At 35.9% G+C, this 21,413-nt stretch overlaps 1 protein-coding gene across 9 annotated transcripts in view; it reads left to right on the plus strand.

Moving 5' to 3' along the window:
- ZNF654 (zinc finger protein 654) overlaps positions 1–21,413 on the plus strand; it is an 85,460-nt gene that overhangs the window by 13,786 nt on the left and 50,261 nt on the right. For 4 of the 9 annotated variants that reach the window (XM_004035925.5, XM_031009115.3, XM_031009117.3 and 1 more), the window contains exon 2: positions 13,348–13,493. The exons of 4 other annotated variants lie outside the window; for them this stretch is intronic. In XM_004035925.5, coding sequence (XP_004035973.2) covers positions 13,348–13,493 — 146 coding nt within the window. Of the gene's footprint in view, positions 1–13,347; positions 13,494–21,413 lie in introns of those variants that run through there. One more of the 9 variants, XM_063703941.1, reaches the window with a different exon arrangement.

Consider the following 21,413-nt stretch of genomic DNA (forward strand, 5'->3'; position numbering starts at 1 on the left):
GAAATAGGATTTGACTTGACTCTTAAAAAAATTGTTAGTTTTAAAATGTAGGCATGAAGAAAGGAAATAGTATGGGGTAGGTGGACATTTTAAGTAGAGGAGATAACTTGTGAGAAGATGGATGGCATGGCACATTTATGAATGGCAGTAGTTAATTGATTAGAAATATGGTTCCTAACGTGTGGATCTCCAGACCAGCAGTATGAGCATCACCTGCAAACTATTAGCAGTACAAATTATTGGCTCCACCCAGACCTACAGAATCCGGAACTGTGGGACTAGGGTCCAGCAATCTGATTGTCACATTTTCCCAATGAGTCTAATGCATGCTAAAGTTTGAGAGCCACTGGACTAGAACATAAACTCAAAAAAGAATTGGTAGATAATAAGATTGGAAAAATAGATTGAGGCTTGGCTTAGGGGTTTGAATTCTGTGGGATAATATAGCATTAAAGGCAAAGTCATGCCATTATTAATCTTAAAATACTGTTTTAAGATACCACAGGAGGTAAAGAATGAAAGTCTACATAAAAAAAGTAAGCTATCGAAGTATCCCAGAAAAGGAATTGAGGGCCTGGCTGAATAACGGCAATGAAAATGGAGTGGCTGGAACAGTTTCAAGGAACATTATGTATAATAAAGTACTTAGCGTTTTGCTAAAAGTGGAGACAAGGCACCAAAGAATTCTATGAAATTATACTGGGTTTCTAATCTAAATATCTGAGAGTATAGTGATGGTATTAATGATAAATGGTGGGAGGAACAATTAAGGTATCTAAATGAACAGTATAGTTTTGGTTCTATTGGGTTTGAAGAGTTAGTGCATTCTTAAAAAAAGGAAGAATAAAAATTGTTAATCAGTAGCTACAATGTACATTTTTATTAATCTTGAGTATATTTATCCCTATTTAAGAAGAGAGCAGTGGATTTTCTAGTACCTTATGGTAAATATAAAACTCATAATTTATTTTCTCCTTTTAGTAATGTCTCAGTACTTAAGAGTATACGGCTTTTTAAGAGAGGCAGTTTCTGTGTTTGAGAAAGCTAATTAACCTGTGATAGTTTTTTAGTTTAAAATTTCCTTTCCAGTTTTAATTTGAGGTTTTAATTTGAGCTTTGGTACAGGGGATCAAATGTCCACAAAAATAAGAATCTACCAGATTTGATCATTTGTCTCCCATTTTTGAGTTCACAAAGAAAAATTAAAGTCTAGAGTCTAAAGACGTTAAGATCCCAAATTCTTCCCCTTCTAGAGTATTACTTAATCAGAGCCAGTGGGTTTCTCATGTGCCCCTATGATTTAGAGATGGGTATTTTTCAGGAGCTGCAGCTTGGGTTTACTTCCTCTGATTGGGAGTGGCTTCTTTTAGCCCTCTAAAGGAGAATTCTTTAACTTCCAGGCTCTTTTTGTATCTTACTTTTTTTTTTTTTTTTTTTTTGAGACTGAGTCTTGCTTTATCGCCCAGGCTGGAGTGCAGTGGCTTGATCTCAGCTCACTGCAATCTCTGCCTCCTGGGTTGAAGCAATTCTCCTGCCTCAACCTCCCAAGTAGCTGGGATTACAGGCATCTGCCTCCATGCCTGGCTAATTTTTATATTTTTAGTAGAGACAGGATTTCACCATGTTGGCCAGGCTGGCCTTGAACTCCTGACCTCAAGTGATCCGCCTGCCTCGGCCTTCCAAAGTGCTGGATTATAAGCGTGAGCCACCGTGCCCGGCCTGTGTCTTACTTTCTTAAGAGTCTTGAAGATCAGTAGGGCAAACATTTATTACTGCACCCAACCCAATACCCATTAAATTTAGAAATATACTAATATTTCTGTCAACTATACTATGTACTAAATTCAGGGAATTACTTTTGCCAGTAAAAATTAGTGATATCAGAAGGACGATGGATGTACAGAAAACAGGATACCAAGTGAATTTTGGTTTAAACCTCACCAGGCTCACCAGTGTGCCAGTTAGTTGTGCCAACTGCCAGTGTCCATAACTTGTGCTTATATTTTACTAGGAAAACTCATCAAGTGGTTAATTGTGCTACTGTCTGTTTACCATATTTTGTGGAGGGTGCTCCTACCCTGACCATTTCCTCCTTCCTGAAAGTAGTATCCTAATTTCTGTCTTTTTGCAAAGTTTACAAATTTCCATGGACGGTAGCCCCAGGTACCTCATCTTAATTGATGTTTCCTACTTTATATTTCCATCATATTAAAAGCTTTTAATTTCTATTTCTTCTGTGTTTTCCTGGTACTCCTTGTGCTGAACTAAGTGTGGAATCTGTTGAGTGGCACCGCTTCTACTAGCTGTTATAAAGAGCATATCACTTACTTGTAGTTTGTAAAGCTTCAAGCATAGTCATTTCCTTGCAGCCTCCACAACCTGTGTTCTTCTCTTGCATCTGTATTTCTCTAGCCCCAAACATGTGCCAAGGCATTTTTAGTCTTGCGCTACCTGGGCTGTTGCCATGCCCCCTGAAAGTTCTAGGCCTATCATAAAAACACTCTTTTTGTGCCCTCATATTTGTATTATTTGGATAATAACCATGGAACAGGTACCTAAAGTGGAACTACTTTTGTTGTTTCTGAAGTCTGTGCTTTTAGGAGCCCAGTAAAGACAATATCTCTTCTGCTGCTTGCTCTTTTAGACCTTTTCTTTGCTCTGCTTTTAATTATTCTAGGCCTTGCATAATTTGTTCTACTTTATTGGCAGAATAAACATTCCTTTTTGTCACATTTCTTTCAGCAATAGTAGGATATGTCATTTCAGATAAGCAGCTGGTTTTTGTGTTTGTTTACATTTGAGCCTGTTATTAAATTTGTCTCGCCTATCTTCCTTTTCTTTTCTCTTGGTTTTTTTTGTTCCTTCAGTTATCTCTTGTAGTGTCTTCCGTAATGTTAGAGAAGGAAAGTCAAGGAGTTCCAAGTGCATCAAAAAGCATTCAATATCAAGCAAATTTTGCTCACTCTCGTATCTGACTTAAGAAAAAAATCTTACCAGCACAACATCAAACCCAAGACTGACCTCTTAACTTTGTTTCTCTTCAGCATAGCTTTTCCCATTTACTTCCCTGAGACCTAACTTTGACTTTCTGGAGCACTTTTCTTTATGGCACAATGCCATACTGTATGTTGTCGTTTGTGGTAACTATTCACCTGAAATGCACCTGAAATGCTTCAGATATTTTAAGGTAATCTCCCTGCTTTTTAATTTATCAAATCTGTACAGATTTTATATTACTTGTATAGTAGTCTCAGTCTTCAAGGTGTGGTTTTTCAGTTGCTTTTATTATAGACTTTCTGCTTTTTAAAAAGCAAGCTTTTGCCATATTGCCATAGTTGGATCTCCAGTCTGGTTCACTCTTGACATTTCCATCCCATAGTTACCTTCTGTCCCTCAGTTAGGTACTTTTGTAACCAGTCACCCTTCCTTTATTATGAGTAACATCTATAATGTTTTTTTCCCCAATTTCATCTTTAAGTACGGTTACTTCTGATATATATCTCCTTTTTTCTTTTTTGATATCTGTCTAGTCTAGCCTCTAAGAGTGAACTTTTATTCCTAAGGAAGTCCCTCTTTTCTTTTATCTTAATCAGTATGCCCTCCTTTTATTTTTCTTTAATTCTTCCACTGTTAATTGTGAGTGCATCATCTGTTTTGTTTTGTTTTGTTTTAAACAAATTTAGTTCTTGAAACCGAGCATACCTCATCCTAGAGTTGGTGTTTGTTCATCCCTTATTTTAATTTGATCTTCATGTACTTCTTGTGCGTATATTTTGGGGTTCCCTTGTCCATGCACCAATTTTAATATTTATGAAGGAAGCATTTAATATATTACTCTCAGCTCTGATTTTGGAATGAAATGAAAAATTGGCAGGGATCAAAATTCATCTAAAGCCTTTAAAATGACCTACTATTCATAAGAGGAAAGTTGGATCTTTAGGCAGATACCTAAGCTGCCACATGGAGGACTCTGACCTGCCTCAAAGGTGGTGCAAGTAGATAACTCAAGAGGGATATGAGAACCAGACCAATACATTAACCTTGGCCAGGAGCTGATAGACTCTTATTAGTATTGTTGATTTTACTTCCCTGGAGTAAAAGAATTTTAGGGAAGGAGGAAAATCATCCTCTCACTGGTATTTTTTGAGATAGAGTAAGTTCTTATTTTATAAACAGGAATGTAGAGGAAAAGAGAAAATGTTTGCCCCAAACTTACCATGTCCAGAATTTGGGAAGAAGATAAAAATACAAGAATCAGAATAGAGGAGGAGGATTGTGAATGAATTTTTGTTGTTTAGCCTTCTCAACTCATCTCTGTTTCACTCACCAATATAGGCAGTGTGCTTTCCATTTCTTTGCCCTGGCTTATGTTGGTAGTTACAAAAAAGAGAAAAAGTTACAGACTTAAATTTTTTTTTTTTTTTTTTTGAGACGGAGGCTCGCTCTGTCACCCAGGCTGGAGTGCAGTGGCGTGGTCTCGGCTCACTGCAAGCTGCGCCGCCGGGTTCACTCCACTCTCCTGCCTCAGCCTCCCGAGGAGGTGGGACTACAGACGCCTGCCACCACGCCCAGCTAATTTTTTGTGATTTTTTTAGTAGAGACGGGGTTTCCCTGTGTATGGGGAATCATTGTTCTTCATTTAATTTATGAAATATACCTATGAAAAACTTGCATTTGTGGGAATGTCAGAAAAATTATACTGCTTCTGAGATAGGGAAACCTTTTCAAAATAACACATAGGAAAGATAAATGAAACATGCTGTAATACTTACTATTTTTATGTAAACTGACAGAATGCAATTTAACAGAATATTTTAAAAACTGAAGAAGTCACAACTGATTTTAAATATTAATGTCAAATATCTTGGTTCAAAGAGTTATTTACTTTGTGTTTAATGGAAATCATTTCTCGAAACCAAGGTTTTTTTTTAGTGTAGAAGTAATTCTGTATACTCTGTGTTGTAGCTTCACTGTATTTCATGAGTCACCAAAGCCCCTTGTTTTGTATATATGTTGAATTTTAGGTGACTATTATGAATGTAAATAAAACTACTTCATAGGTTGAATTCCTTTGTGAAATGTTGTGAAATTTCTTTGTGTTTAATATAAAACGTGCTTAATATGCTAATTCTGGAATCCCTATATTAGCAAGTATAATACTCTTTACATTTCAAACTATTGTGAATATCGGACTGATTTCTTTGTTAAACTAGTTAGTAGGGTTTTGATATATATTCTTTCCTCTTGGATGGAATTAATTCCTATAACATTATTTAATTTCATTCCTTCTTGTGCATGTTCATTATCTTCTGTTAAATCAACTGGTATGAATGAAGGGGGTACACCCTCTGCTTTGCATAGAAAAATAAAACTACTTCATTTTATTTTTGGAACTTCTAACAAGGTGAATGATTTTCAAATTGATAACTAAATGTGGTTAAACGTATTAAAGCCCAAAACAGGTAGGGAAAGCTGGTAGGGTATTTTTAAATAAGTTTAAATCTCATCCCAGGATACTGGGGTAGGGGGTGGGACAGGAAGCACTTTAAGATTTGAAGATACAAATAACTGAAGAGATGCTGTTAGTTTAGATAGGGGCAAATATTCTGTTTTCCAGAAAGGTAGGTTATGGGAACAGATGGCCACTAAAAGTAGTATAATGTTGAGCAAAATTATTGAATGGTTAGAAAGGAGCTCTTCATCTCTAGCCATCACTATGGGTTCATTAAATCAGGTCATTCCAAATTTTTGTTTCTACTTTAAAAAAATGGATTACTGGTAATGGATATGAGAGATATGACAGACTCATCATATATGGATTTCAGCATGGTTTTGTATACAGAATTTCTCATGGTATTCTTATAGATAGATAGGGAGATGGGGGATGGATTAGTATTACTAACTGACTTAACGCTGTTGACTAAAGAATACTGATTAATGGTTCTAAGGATAGCTAAGGAACTGAACTTGGTTCTATTATAAATCTCTCTGTGAATTTTTTTTTGTATACAACTTTGATGATAAAAAACTAACTTTTCAGATTTATAGGTGACACAAACTGGGAGGAAAAGCTAATGTATTGGCTAAAAAGTCAGTGTTGAAGGTTTGGGCTGAAACTAAGAATGGGAAAAGTGAGAGGATTAACGTACAGTTATACCGTAAAAAATCAACTATAAAAAGTTATTGGATCTATATGAAAAAGAGCATTTTTGCTGACTCAACCTAAAGTAACTTCAGGCTACATTAATATTATCATCGAGTCAAAAACAGGGAGATGATAGTCCAACTAATTCTGACTAGAGTTGACTGAAGTCTTATGTTCCATATTGGGAGCTGTGTTTTGTTTAAGAGGAACATCCACATTTTGGAGCACAAACAGATATGCTAATAAGAACTGAAAATTTTGTAGACTATGGAGAAATAGTTAAAATGGATGAAAGGATAGCAGATATTTAATCTAGGAAGAGACTATAATAAAGATGTATGTGATAGCTGCCTTATAATATTTGATGGGACATTGCATGTTTTGTTTATATAATTTTAAAACTTCAAACTGGAACTGATAGATGGATGTCACATCTATCTATTTTTGTTTCATAATGAAGAATTTTCTAATAAAGATACCTGTAAAGTTAAGTAAATTGTCATCTGAGATTGTGAATTACCCATCAGTAACAGTATTCATGTTGGTTAACTCTCTGGGAGTGATACTGTAATGGGTATTTTTGCTCTGGTTGGTAGGTTGGACTAGATAATCTTCAAGATTCCTTTTAACAGTATGATTGTATGGAATATTAATATTTAGAGATGCTTACTCCATTTTCCATTTTGAAAAGATTCTGTCTTATTACATTTACAGAACCTATCAAATACATTAATGTTGTATAAATATCAACTTTTAAGGAGTAGTGAGTTGAACAGTATGCTTTACTAAGCCCCCAGAAATACCGGATTTTAGGTTGCTTGCTACTGTAGATTATGTTCTTTGCCGATTTCACACAAGTTTTAACTTAGAATGTATTTCTAAACCATTTTGGTATTTTTTTTAAAAACATGACTTTTAGATTTCCATTACATGATTATACTGATAGAAAAGGTCAGATTGACAAATGACTCTTTTTTTTTTCCAAACAATTTATCTTTTTCATTCTCCAGGGAGAATTGTAAAAACAGTGAATCTTCAGGTATCTGTTCAGGCATGTAGCATTTTATTTATATTGCTGTATGTAGGATATGCATCGTTTGTCAGATGAGCATCAAACTAAATAGCTGAAACTCAGCAGTCGTTTTCAGATTTTATTTAGGAGTGAACTGTTTGCTTGCTAAAAGTGAGTAAAATTTGTTGTAATTAATCATACTTGGAAACAAATAATGAACCAGTTCATACTGATGTAATGAAATTGTCACTAAAGCAAGCTTAATTTTGTTGTTTTCTTTTCTTAAAACAAGGTGCACTAGTAATGGTGCACTTTATATCTGTACTGTCTTTATATCTGATAGCTCTTGTTCGTTACATGCCAGGAATTACCCTATATTTTAATATATGTCTTATTTAAATTTTCAATAGGCCTGTGATTAAAGTGATATTAAATTCATTTTATAGGTAATTTAGAATAGAAGTTTAATGATTTTGCTAAGGTTACCAGCTAATAAGTGACAGAGCTGGAATTCAAACCTAGGTCTGTCTGCTTCCAAAGCCTATACTCTTTCCATTCTGCTGCCAATTTACCTGCTTTATTTTTCCATCTGACTCTTAACCATAATACCTACAGGCAAGGGCAAATCTTGAGGTGCAAATAGGTAATAAAGTAGAAAAAGTAAATGTAGAAATCTGCTTATGTTATCAAATAACATCCAGAAAATCTATAACAACATTGAAATTTGAGGGAAAAGGTTGGAACAGACAGATTTGTTTTTAAATTTTTTAAAAGTGAACTAATTTTAGACTTACAGAATGCAGTACAGCTATCAAGAACAGGAAAGTAACATTGGTACAATAGTCACAAAATTGTAGACCTTTTCAAATTTTTCCACTAATGTTCTTTTCCCATTCGAGGATGTTATCCGTGATCTCACGTTGTATTTAGTTGTTTCTCCTTAGTCTCTTCCAGCCTGTAACAGTTCCTTAGCCTTTCCTTGTCTTTGCTTGCCATTTTTGAAGAGCACTGATCAGTTATTAATATTTTGTAGAATATCCCTCGGTTTGGGTTTGTCTGATGTTTGTTTTCTCGTGATGGGAATCAATCTATGCATTTTTGGCAGAAGTGCCACAAAAATGGCATTGTGTCTTTCTCAATGTATTGTTATGAAGAGATTCATGATAATAATGTATTTTATTATATAGTTCACAGGTGATATTTACCTTGATGGCTTTAAGTTTATGTATGTGGGGGTTTTCCACTGTAATGTTACTGTCTTTATATCTGTACTGTCTTTATATCTGTTGATAAATGTCTTGGGGGAGATACCTTGAGACTGCAAATCCTGCTTCTCCTCAAACTTTCACTCACTATTAGCATCGATGCATGGATGTTGTCTGCAACGTTTGTCATTGTGGTGTCTGCCTAATGGTGCTTCTCTGTTTGTCTTTTTCCTTCTTTCACTGTAAGAAACAGCTGTCTCATTGCTAACATTTATTTAATTATTTGTATCAGTATGGACTTACATATATTTAATTTATTGTATGGATTAAAGTCCAATGCTATCATTATTTTGTTGTTCAAGTTGTGCCAGCTTTAGCCTTTAGGAGCTCCTTCAGGTTGGCTTCCATATTCTCATATCCTGTTGTTTTTCACAGCATTTCTCTACTTTCTGGCACCACAACATGTTCCAGGCTCATCTTGTGTTTTCCCTATTCCACCTCTGGAATCAACTGCTTTGTTCCTTTTATTGGAGAATGGTATTTAGAGGCCAAGATTTGGGCACTAAGTGTGTTTACTGTTACTGTAGAGTCATTGCTTCTAGGATCTCTCAATGGATAGCTAGGAAATACTTTTATATATACAACTACATTACAAATGAATAACATAAGCATACTGAAGCGGGTAAGACTAACCTAATGTGTTTTAAAACATTTTAGGTATTTAGAAAATTAGCAAACTTATCAATGCACAGATTGTATTAGTCTGCGTTCAACAAATTCATACAGGAGTGTATCACAGCCATTCTTTGACGCCCCTAAAATGGAGGGTAATTGTGACACGTCTTCTGGTTTGTTAATCAATTTTTTTTTTTTTTTTTGAGATGGAGTCTCACTTTGTTGCCAGGCTGGAGTGCAGTGGTGCTATCTCAGCTGACTGCAACCTCTGCCTCCCGGGTTCAAGTGATTCTCCTGCCTCAGCCTCCCAAGTAGCTAGGACTACAGGCGGGTGCCACCACGCCCAGCTAATTTTTGTATTTTTAGTAGTGATGGGGTTTCACCATGTTGGCTAGGATGGGCTCGATCTCTTGACCTTGTGATCTGCCCGCCTCGGCCTCCCAAGTGTTGGGCTTACAGGCGTGAGCCACCACACCTGGCCTGTTAATCAGTTTTTAAAAGTGGCTGGATTTGCTGTAAACAAATGATGAACTTAATATTAGTGAACAGCTTGAATGACACCTATGAACTGTGAGGTGTTTGAGGTAATGAAAGTTGATGACAATGGGAGTCTTCAAGGAGGAAAGAATAATACGGACGTGAATAGCCAACTAATAGAAATAAAGACATGCTTGATGCTGTGTTATTGATCTAGTCTGTTAATAGGGGTTTAGATATGAAGATCATTGTTTGCTCAGTGACAAACTAATGTTTGGTAGTTTTCTTTGTTACATTACAAAAAAGGAGAGCTCAATTAAGAAACAGATACTCATATTTTAGTTGATCACTTTATATGTTTTAATAGTTGTGTATTACTTAAGCTGCCATAGGAAAATGCTTGGTGGCTTAAACAACAGAAATTTATTTTCTCACAGTTCTGGAGGCTGGAAGTCCCAGATCAGGATGCCAGCGTGGTCATGTTCTGGTGAGGGCTCTTTTCATGGCTTGCAGATGACCTGTGTGCTCACATGGCCATTCTTTGGTGCATGTACATAGAGAAAGAGAGAGGTCTTTCCGCCTCCTTCTCCTTTTCCTCCCTCCCCTTCCTCACTCCTCCTCCCTCTTCCTCCCTCTTCTTCCTCACTCTTCCTCCTCCTCCTCACCACCAATCCTACTGGAATAGGACTTCACCTTTATGACCTCATTTAAACTTAATTACTTCCTCAAAGCCCTGTCTTCAAATACAGTCCCATTGGGGGGTTAGGGCTTCAACAAATGAACTTTAGGAGGACAAAATTCAGTCCTTAACAATTTAGATGATATATTTTAGTGTTCCTAAATGATTTAATGTAATTTTAACTTAATAGTTTTATGTTGTTTACATTTTGACAGTTTTGACTGATGAGTCTTTTCTCATTCTCACATTAATTTACCTTGGTTAATTAAGATATGACATTTTATAGTATATACTATATCCCATTTAGAGCAGAGTATATGCTCTTGAAAGTGCTGCTGGATTATTAGAATAGTCTAACATCTTTCTTTGGCATCAGCTTTGTCCTCTTCAACTCCCTTTATATCATAGCATGCTTCTGGTCTTGGCTATTGCTTCTGTCATCAGTGTTCCTATAATTTCTGTAAATATTCACTACAGTAATGTTTGTTATGCTCTTCAAAATGAGAAAAGGGTTTCCACGATCCATAAAAGATTGCTGGCCTTAATCTTCTGCTTCTTAGACCATTTTCTTTAAAAGTTTAGAACTGTAGTAAGAGTGGGTTTTTAAGATCCAGGAAAACACTATTCTTATTTGTTTGTAGCAGCTTCAGCATTATCCTGGCCACCATTATGTTAATGGCAACCTACTAGAATACCAAAAAAGAAAAAAAGTGAAAGATGTGTTGCTTACTGCCTTGTGTCCTTGTAGAACACACAGATTAGCTGAATGCGTATGGCAGCACTCACAGCATAGGAGAAAAATTTCATTTTAATAGGGCAATGTAATGTACTTATTTTATATATATATAGAGAGAGAGAGAGAGAGAGAAAATATTTCAAAGAGAAATAGTGTTGAAATAGTGTTATAATGAATTACAGTGCCTGACACGACATTAAACAATGTAAAACGGTATCTAAATTTCAGTTGATTTTGTTTATGTCCCTTTCAGGGTATTGTAGCAAACCTAATGGAGGTGTTGCCCACAAGGACTTTTATTGTGTTAGGTTTGGCCTCAGCTAGACTAGGCAATGCATTGGTAGCCGAACCTGGATGAATGAAGGAAGCTATAATGAGAACAGAACCTGAGAAAGTAGAAAGCTTCTCTTCTAAGGAGATAAATCCAACCCATAAATAGGGAGCAGATAAGGTTGCAAGTAAACATGGACTGGGAACAAGAAAAATGTGAGGCTGTCGGGTACCTATTTTTTATGTGGCACCGGAGTAGGGGTTTGGTAACCAGAGAAAGGCAATAAAGCTGGTCAAAGACTTCAGGGAAGAGAAAATTTAGAGCCAGGGAACCAGTGTTTTTTCTAACATTCCTCTTTTTTAGTCTGTAGTGATGACCGCATAGTTAGTAGTAGTTTTTACTTTCCAGCTAGTGAGAACTGCAAGAGCCAGACGAGATACAAGTTCAGAGACAATCTCCTTTAGCTTTCCTTTTTTATCTGTATGTGTTCCCAGAAACATTGGAAAGATGTGTGAGTACCTGGTACTGCCATTTGGAATTGTCAAGAACTGTGAAGAGTGAGATTTTATCCAAGTTTGCCTGCCACAGTTTTACAGGTGCTGGCAATGACACGAAACTCTTGAGTCAGAGATAATGGACTTTATTAATCATGGCACAGCAAGCAGCATGAGTTTCGTGTTTATGATGATGCCCCTTGCTACCTCAAGTCTCATACAGTTGACATGGTAGCCCAAGTGGATGCTACACTTAGTAGGTTTTCATCACAGTTGAGGAACCTCAAGTTTAAGGAACGCTAATCTTTTATAATGGTCTACAAGCACATCTGCCTGACCTCTGCCCTAGAGGGAGAAAATATCTTTATTATACTGGCTATAAACAGGTTCTCTGCTCTGGAGGGAGACAGCATCTCTGTTTTTCAAGGCTGCTTCCTATAAATATCTTTGAAAAGATAAAGTCAGCTAGGACTTTTTGAAAAATTGTAGAAATGTGAGAGACCCATGGAAAATTGTCTCCCAGTAGGAAGTCATTAGTGTGAAAAGTCTTTTGGGCTCTGAGTGTTCTTGGCTTTTGTATTCTAGTTTTCTTAGCTTATGTATCAGGAGTCAGCAAACTTTTTTCTGTAAAAGGATAGACATTAAATATTTAAGGCTTTGTAAGCCATATTCTTTCTGTCACAACTACTGAACTCAGTTGTTGTAGCAGGAAAGCAGCCACAGACAATACATAAATGGATGAACCTGGTTGTGTTCCAATAAAACCTTATTTATAGATATTGAAATTTGAATTTCATGTAATTTTCACATATCACAAAGTGATTTTTTTTCCAACCACTTAAAAACGTAAAATCACTTTTACCTCGTGGATGTACAAAAACAAGTGGCAGGCCAAATCAGGCGTGCAGGCAGTAGTTTTAGATGATGGATTTTGTTAATATAATATATTGTTTTAATACAGCATTCTTGCAACATAGCAATTGATGTTTCTAAAATGTTTTCTCATAAATTACCCCAATTTGGCTTCAGAGAGCATTGTCATCTCCATTTTATGGTAAGGAAACTAATGCATTGAGAAGGAAGATGACCTGTTGACCTACCCAGATTCATAAAACTAGTTAAGTGACAGAGCCAAGACTGACTGTATTCTGGACTCTTTTCCCCATAATATGTACAGGTTAAATATTCATAATCAGTATCATGTCATATATCTTTTGTTGTCAGAATATTCATTTATTGCCAGAATGCTTAGAGTCTTATAAATAATAATGATAATAATAATGCATGATCGTTTCTAATTTTCTTTATTACTATATTCTACTCTCCAGCTATTTTAATAATGAATAATTGTTATTTTCGCAAAAGCTGGATATAGGAGGTAAAGGGCATTGGTTAACAAAATTTGGTAAAACATTGGCAGTTGAATAGTACAGACATTCATACACTATATTTTCCATCTTTTCAAAGATAATAATTGATTTTATTTTCAGATATATATCGTCAGAATAAACAGTATAGAAGATCCCTTCCTTCAGTCACCTGTGTTCATGCCGATCTAATATTTTAATTTATCCAGTAACTTTTATGCAAATTTTTAAACTCGAGATGTTGAGAACATTTTCTATAGTAATGTCTGGATTGCTTCCCTGTCAGGTGGTTGAAGATTATGCTGGAAGATGGCAGGTCCCTTTGCCACAGCTTCAGGTTCTTCAGACTGCCCTTTGTTGTTTTACAACAGCCAGTGCATCATTCCCAGATGAATGTGAGCACGTACAATATGTTTTGAGTAGCCTTGCTGTGTAAGTACTTTTTACTTCTTATAAATGAATTATTTTTCTTGATGTGTTTGAGAATTTGTTTTTGATAATTTCTTCTGAAGAAGAAACCTTTCCTAAAGTATTCCCTCAGAAAGAAATGTTTATTTTTTCACTGAAGTATTCAGGTTTAATTTTGAACATGTAACCATAATTTTACTTTAAGTTTTAATAGTTAAATGGAATTTTGATATACAGATTCTTCTAGTTACTACAAGCACTTTACTTTCCTTTTTAATTCTCCAGATTGCCTTGGGAAGCTCTAATGGTAAGTCCCAGAATACAGCAGTTTAGGCTATGATAGTTACCAGAGAGACCTTAAATCAGGTCAGAAAGAGGTTAGGAAAATCCTGTTTGTTTGTTTTGTTGTTTTGTTCTTTTTGAGAAGGAGTCTCGCTCTGTCGCCCAGGCTGGAGTGCAGTGGCGCTGTCTCATCTCACTGCAAGCTCCGCCTCCTGGGTTCACGCCATTCTCCTGCCTCAGCCTCCCAAGTAGCTGGGACTACAGGCGCCCGCCACACGCCTGGCTAATTTTTTGTATTTTTAGTAGAGACGGGGTTTCACCATGTTAGCCAGGATGGTCTCGATCTCCTGACCTCGTGATCTGCCTACCTTGGCCTCCCAAAGTGCTGAGATTACAGGCTTGAGCCACTGTGCCCGGCCCATTGTTTTGTTTTTTTGAGACAGAGTCTCTCTGTCACCCAGGCCGGAGTGCAGTGGTGTGATCTTGGTTCACCGCAACCTCTACCTCCCAGGTTCAAGTGATTCTCATGCCTCAGCCCCAGAGTACTTGGGACCACAGGTGTGCACCACAATGCCCAGATAATTTTTGTATTTTTAGTAGAGACAGGGTTTCACCATGTTGGCCAGGCTGGTCTTGAACTCCTGACAGGTGATCTGCCCACCTTGGCCTTCCAAAGTGCTGGGATTACAGGCGTGAGCCACCACGCCTGGCTGAAAATCCTGGTTGTTAAAAAATGCTTACAGAGAACTTCAAATTAAAGTTTAAAAACTGAACATTTGTGATTATGCCTTCTGCCCTCCTAAGAACCCACTAAAATTATAGTAAAGAAGTAAAAGAGAGAAGAGAATGAAAATAAATAGAGAAAGATTATCAGTGAATGAACGATTTCTACAGTTTTCTAGGGGACAGAAAGCAGATAGAGGAATGGTCATTGCAACACAGCGGAGCAAGTCACAGCTTCATCTGTTATTTATTTATACCTCAAATTGTACTCACACCACAACAGTGGCTTATAAAAACACTTATCATTACAAATTGCAATAGAAAATATCAGAGTATGTCTCATAGGATAAGTATTATTATGTGAAACATTTATTTAGGGGAGAATGCAGATAAATTAATTACAATTTTTTAATGTAGTTCAATCACCAGGCCTTACGGACAGGTTGGGGTGGGGAAACAGCATTAGAGGTTGAGTATCCCTAATCTGATAATCCAAAATCTGACATCTGAAATGCTCCAAAATTCGAAACTCTTTGAGTGCTAACATGATACTCAAAGGAAATGCTCATTGGAACGTTACAGATTTCAGATTTCTGGATTAGGGATGCTCAATCAGTAAGTATAAATACAAATACTACAAAATCCAAAACCTGAAACATTTCTAATTCTGAGCATTTCAGATAAGGGACACTCAACCTATACTACTTTTTTATTTCCTCTATATAAATTAAATAATCTTGGAGCAATGACCTTTGCATTCTGGCATTTACAGATTCCTCAGTGAGACTACTAGCTAATTGCTTAATTACGCTAAAGAAAAATTCATCAGTCAAGAAACTCCAGACTCATGCTCATAGGGCTCCCAATTATTAACATATGGCCTGGTTTTTTTACATATTAATGAATATCTAAGAATCATCAGATATTTAAAAATGCCTTCAATATGAAAAAATGCAATGAAAAAGTGAAAAATAATTTTGAAAGAAAGTGTTAATGTTGAAAATAAAAATGAACTATAAAATCTATAATTAGCATTTTTAGAGAGAATTGAGAAGTTACGTACAACATTAAAAACATCAATATCACGCTGTGTGAAAGGAATAATGAGATATGAAAAATGAATTTGAAATTAAGAAAATATGATGGTTAAAATTTAAAGTTCTGTAGGAAGGTTGGAAGATGTAAAGCTGAAGAAGAAATCCAGAATGTAAAACAAAACCAAAGAGAAATTTAAATGTGTGTGTGTACACTGTGCGTCTTTAAAAATTGATTTGTATATATTTAAAATTGTAGGAGGGAAAGAGAGTTTAGAATATATTATTTAGATTTGTAAGAGTGAGGCAGTTTAAAAAAAACCTTTATTTATTTATTTATTTATTTATGCATGGATGGAGTCTGGCTCTGTCGCCTAGGCTGGAGTACAGTGGCATGATCTCGGCTCACTGCAACCTACATCTCCTGGGTTCAAGCAATTCTCCTGCCTCAGCCTCCTGAGTAGCTGGGATGACAGGCACCCGCCACCATGCCTGGCTAATTTTTGTATTTTTAGTGGAGATGGGATTTCACCATGTTGGCCAGGCTGGTTTTGAACTCCTGACCTCAGATGATCTGCCCACCTCAGGCTCCCAAAGTGCTGGGATTACAGGCATGAGCTACCATGCCTGACCTAAAAAAAAACTGTATTAAAAAAATTATATTTATTTTGTGATGCCAGAAGGAATATGTGAATTTATTTGTATTTGAACTTTTTGATTATACCTGGCAAATCTTACTCAAGCTTACGTATTAAAAAAAAAAAAAAAAAAAAAGGCCGGGTGCGGTGGCTCACGCCTGTAATCCCAGCACTTTGGGAGGCCGAGGCGGGTGGATCACAAGGTAAAGAGATCGAGACCATCCTGGCCAACATGGTGAAACCCTGTCTCTACTAAAAATACAAAAAATTAGCCAGGCGTGGTGGCAAGCGCCTGTAATCCCAGCTACTCGGGAGGCTGAGGCAGGAGAATCACTTGAACCCAGGAGGCGGAGGTTGCAGTGAGCCAAGATCATGCCATTGCACTCTAGCCTGGGCAAAAAGAGCAAAACTCTGTTTAAAAAAAAAAAGAGTGTTTTATTAGATAACTAAGCCATAGAAAAGCAAGAACTGGGACTAGTTTCAGGATTTTCTGAATCTAGAGAATAAAATAAACAGTTGCTAGGTGAGCTAATATCATCTAGAAACTGTTTCTTTCCATCTTTCCTCTTTGGGCTTTATTCTTTTAGGGCTGTTGACAATTCTAGGATTAAGCTCAGTTTATTAACCAAGGAGGAAGAAACCCCTTCTGCCTACTACAGATCCCAAAAATATCTTGAGAAGAAGTCTGGTCAGACCTGAGTTATGTTCCTACTGCTTAGATTAATCACTGTGTTGAGAATGTCATAAGATTTTGGGCTAGTCCATGGCTAGGGAAAAGGAGAATAAGTCATGCGCTGCATAAAGATGTTTCATATGAGATGGTGGTACCATGAGATTATAATGGAGCTGAAAAATTCCTATTGCCTAGTGAAGTCATAGCTGCCATAATGTAGTGCAACACATTATTCATGCTTGTGGTGATGCTCGTGTAAACAAACCTACAGCTCTGCCAGTTATATAAAAGTATAGCACATAGAATTATACATATAGTACATAATACTTGACAGTGATAATTATATTAATGATTTATGTATATGCTCTACTTTTTATTGTTATTTTAGAGTGTACCCCTTCTACCTATTAAAAAAAGGTTAATTGTAAAACAGCCACAGGCAGGTTCTTCTGAAGGCATTCCAGAAAAAGACTTTGTTATCATATAAGGTAACAGCTTCATGCATGTTATTGCCCCTGAAGAACTTCCATTGTGACAAGATTTGGAGGTGAAAGAAAATTATATTGATGACCCTGATTCTATGTAGAACTAGGCTGATCAGTATGTGACTTAGTTTTTAACAACAACAAGAAAAATGTAAAATACAAAAATGAAAAAATTTTTAAAAATGGAAAAAATTTAAAGAATAAGGATATAAAGAGAAAATATTTTTATACAGCTGTACAAATGTGTTTGTGTTTTGAGCTAAATGTTACAAAATAGTCAAAAAGTTAAAAATAAAAAGTTTATAAAGGTTATAATAAGGTTAATTTATTATTAAAGAAAAAATTGTTTATAAGTGTGGTATAGCCTACATATACAGTGTTTATATTTCTACATTAGTGTGTAGTCATGTCATAGGTCTTTACATTCATTCACCATTCACTCACTGACACACCTATAACAACATCATTCTTGCAAGCTCCATTCATGGTAAGTGCCCTGTACACATAAACAGCTTTTATCTTTTACACCAGGGGTGTCCAATCTTATGGCTTCCCTGGCCACATTGGAAGAATAGGGATTGTCTTGGCCCATACATAAAATACAGTAACACTGACGACATCTGATAAGCTAAGAAAAAAAAATCGCAAAAAGATTACGTAATGTTTTAAGAAAGTTTACAAATTTGTATTAGGCCTCATTCAAAGCCATCTTGGGCTGCATGCAGGCTGTGAGTTGGACAAGCTTGTTTTATGCTGTATTTTTACTTACTTTTGTCTGTTTAGATACACAAATACTATTGTTACAGTTGTCTATGGTATTCAGTACAGTAACATGCTATACAGGTTTGTAGCCCAGGTGTGTAGTAGACTATACCATTTAGCTTTGTGTATGTACATTCAGTGATGTTCACACAAGGACAAAATCACCTAATGATGCATTTCTCAGAACATATCCCCGTCGTTAAGCAACATAATGACTGTACTATGTTGGCTGCCCCATCAGAACCACAGAAGTGTTGGAGAGAGGAGCAATTTCCTTAAAGAACTGGCTACGTAGACAAAAATAATAAAAAATAATTAATAATCACACTACAAGGAAAATGTTTACATTATTTTGCAGATTACCAAAACTGTTTCAGTTATTCTCTACTGATTTTTGAGGAAAATAAGTATTAAAATAAATTATTTGTAAGCAAGAAGTATTACTGTTTCAGTGCCTATTGGAATTTTTTCCCTCTTTCATCTATATAATCTTTGTTAACTTTAGTGTTATGTGAAAATTCTTATACAACTTTCAAAAGTTCTTTGGTTTAAAATGTCATTTATTGACTTCTCTTGCATTGCCTGCTAGCTGATATGGGTTCACTGTGTCCCCACCCAAATCTCATCTTGAATTGTAGCTTCCATAATCTCCACGTGTCATGGAAGGGACCCAATGGGAGGTAATTGAATCATGGGGTCGGTTTTTTCCTGTGCTGTTCTCATGATAGTGAATAAGTCTCATGAGATCTGATGGTTTTATAAAGGGCAGTTCCCCTGCACATGCTCTCTTGCCTGCCGCCATGTAAGACATGCCTTTGTTCCTCCTTCGCCTTCTGCTGTGATTGTGAGGCCTCCTCAGCCATGTAGAACTGTGAGTCCATTAAACCTCTTTTTCTTCATAAATGACCCAGTCTCGGGTATTTCTTCATAGCAGTATGAAAATGGACTAATACACTAGCTTTTCTACTACTGCCCATGTAAAAAATAATGTGTTAAGCAGAAGCAAATCTTATCTAAGATGTTCAATGTAAGGCAAAAGAAATATGTTATCTTGATGACTTACTAAATAGTAAAGATTTCTTAGAAGGAAAACTTTTTGCATTATTTGTATTTACCTTACAGAGAAGTTAATTATATTTTCCATACCAGAAGAAAAATGGGGAAATAGCAACATGTTGGTCCTACTAAAAGAGTAGTAAATCTTCAATAGTATGTTATTTTATTTAAATATTTAATCAAAAAATTTTTCTAACAATTACTGCATAATTATTTGGTCATTTATTCTGTAAAGCTCTGCTTGCTTCTAGGGATAAAATAGAATATAAGATAGATAAATTCTCGTTCTCAAAGATGTTACAGAGCTAAGAGATATTATATTAAACAAGCAGTTATACTTTTATATAATTGTAGTTAGGAGAGAATTACAGAATGCAATGAGAGGGCATAACAGGGACTTGACCTGTCTTGGAGGTCAGTAAAAATGTGCTGGGTGAGCTAACTTGCTGTACTCTGAAGGAATGACAGGAATAACTTAGATGAAGGAGCAGAAGAGCCTCTTAGGGATGGCAAACAGAATGTTTAAGGCACCTGGATATTAACAGATTTCAATATATTTATTATCTGTTTTTACAGTTCTTTTGATTTACATCATGACTTTAAATTTTTTATTTGCTTGACATATGAAGTTTATTAAATAATGTTATAAAATAATTTAAGGAGATTATGTCTTTTATATATGTATAACATTTACAAATAAAATATGTTATATGGAAAAATTGTGAGTTAACTATATTCTCTGGCAGTATTGTCTGGTATATATGTCCACCTTAATAAAAGCCTTTATCTACTTTGTAATTATACATATGTATTGATCTGCGTTCTATCAGCTGGGAGACTCAAAAAATTAGAGTTTTGCTAGTGTTGTCTACAGGGAAGGAAAGTGGATTCTGCTTTTATTTATACTTGAGTGTTATTTCAGATGTTACAGAAATAAAAAGTCATGTAGTGAATTGTCTTAAATCAGCTAATTATAATTCTGTCTAACTTTATCTGGGTTGACTATCCTTATAAGATGTATTTTCTGAAGAAACAGAGATTTTGCTTTGTGCATATGGACCTCAAATTCATTCTTTGTAGATAAGAAAACTGAAGCCTGAAAAGTTGGGGGACTTTTGCAAATTGAGTTAATTAAGTTCTTACTGGTTTTTTCCTTTTGCCTTGTTTTAGATTGGTTAAATACTGATTCCTAAGTTAAGTTTCACAGGTGAAACAAAGCCAAACACCCTGAAACTAAGTGGACTTTCAGGCAGAAAACATAGACTTCATAAGTTTTACATAAAAGAAAAGCAAATTGTAATGCTGCCTTCACAGCCTCCTTTTACCCAACAGAAGGTAAATGTTCATAGATTTCAGCATTCCAGGTAGAGGTGAGTTATGGGACAGCAGGTATTTGCCTGACGGCCACTAGGTCCACAAGAATCACTGGAGGAGGAAGTAGTTCAGCTAGTAGTATTTGGTGTGTGCACTGGCAAAGACTAAATGGTGTATTGGCAAGCTGTCTAAGAGAAAAGACCAAAGGGTCTTGTCTTCATGGAGCTAAGTGGGTATACTCAGTCTCTTATTTTGAGTGGCTAGATCTTCTTGGACTAGACTACACATGTAATGTTAGATCACTGATCCTTTCTGATTATGTTGCTAAATTGTACTGTATTTCATACAGCATTTATGCCTAGCCTAACTTCAGTCTCTACTCTATAATCAAGTTTTACTTGATTGCATTTATAATTTAAGTCTAGGCTTTCAACTAATTTAGGAAATGACTTGGAAATAAAGGAAGAAAGGCTAATTATAAAGGTACATTTGTTTTTTGCGGGGGCTGGGCCCCACAAAAGGTGTTTGTCTTGTAGGTCCCAATGAGTATTGCCCATCTCCACAGCATCTAGTACTCTTACTCCTGACTCTTTATATTGACGAACAATTATTCAACACCTTAACCAATTTTGTATCTATTGTCTTTACTAATCATTTGTGACATGTGAACTTAGTCATTTGAGAGAAAAATCTAGGTCGTCTAGCCTTCTATTTCTTTGTCTTCTCTGAGGAAGAGATAATATTCTTTTTTTTTTTTGAGGCAGTTGGTGGTCTTAATTCTTTTCTCTTACTAAACTTCATGAGATGGTTTTGTTCTTCCCTGTTACACTAGAATATTTTGTTTATAGGATTTGTTGTAGCTAAAGTCAATATTAAAAAACTCTTAGTGCATTTGTTTGTATTGGCCATCGTTAGAAACTTAGTATTGCATTTGGTCTTAGTTGTGACTAGCATCTTTTCCCGGTAATTTTGGTCTT

The sequence above is a fragment of the Gorilla gorilla genome, chromosome 2, assembly GCF_029281585.2.
Source record: "Gorilla gorilla gorilla isolate KB3781 chromosome 2, NHGRI_mGorGor1-v2.1_pri, whole genome shotgun sequence".
Classification (NCBI taxonomy): domain Eukaryota; kingdom Metazoa; phylum Chordata; class Mammalia; order Primates; family Hominidae; genus Gorilla; species Gorilla gorilla.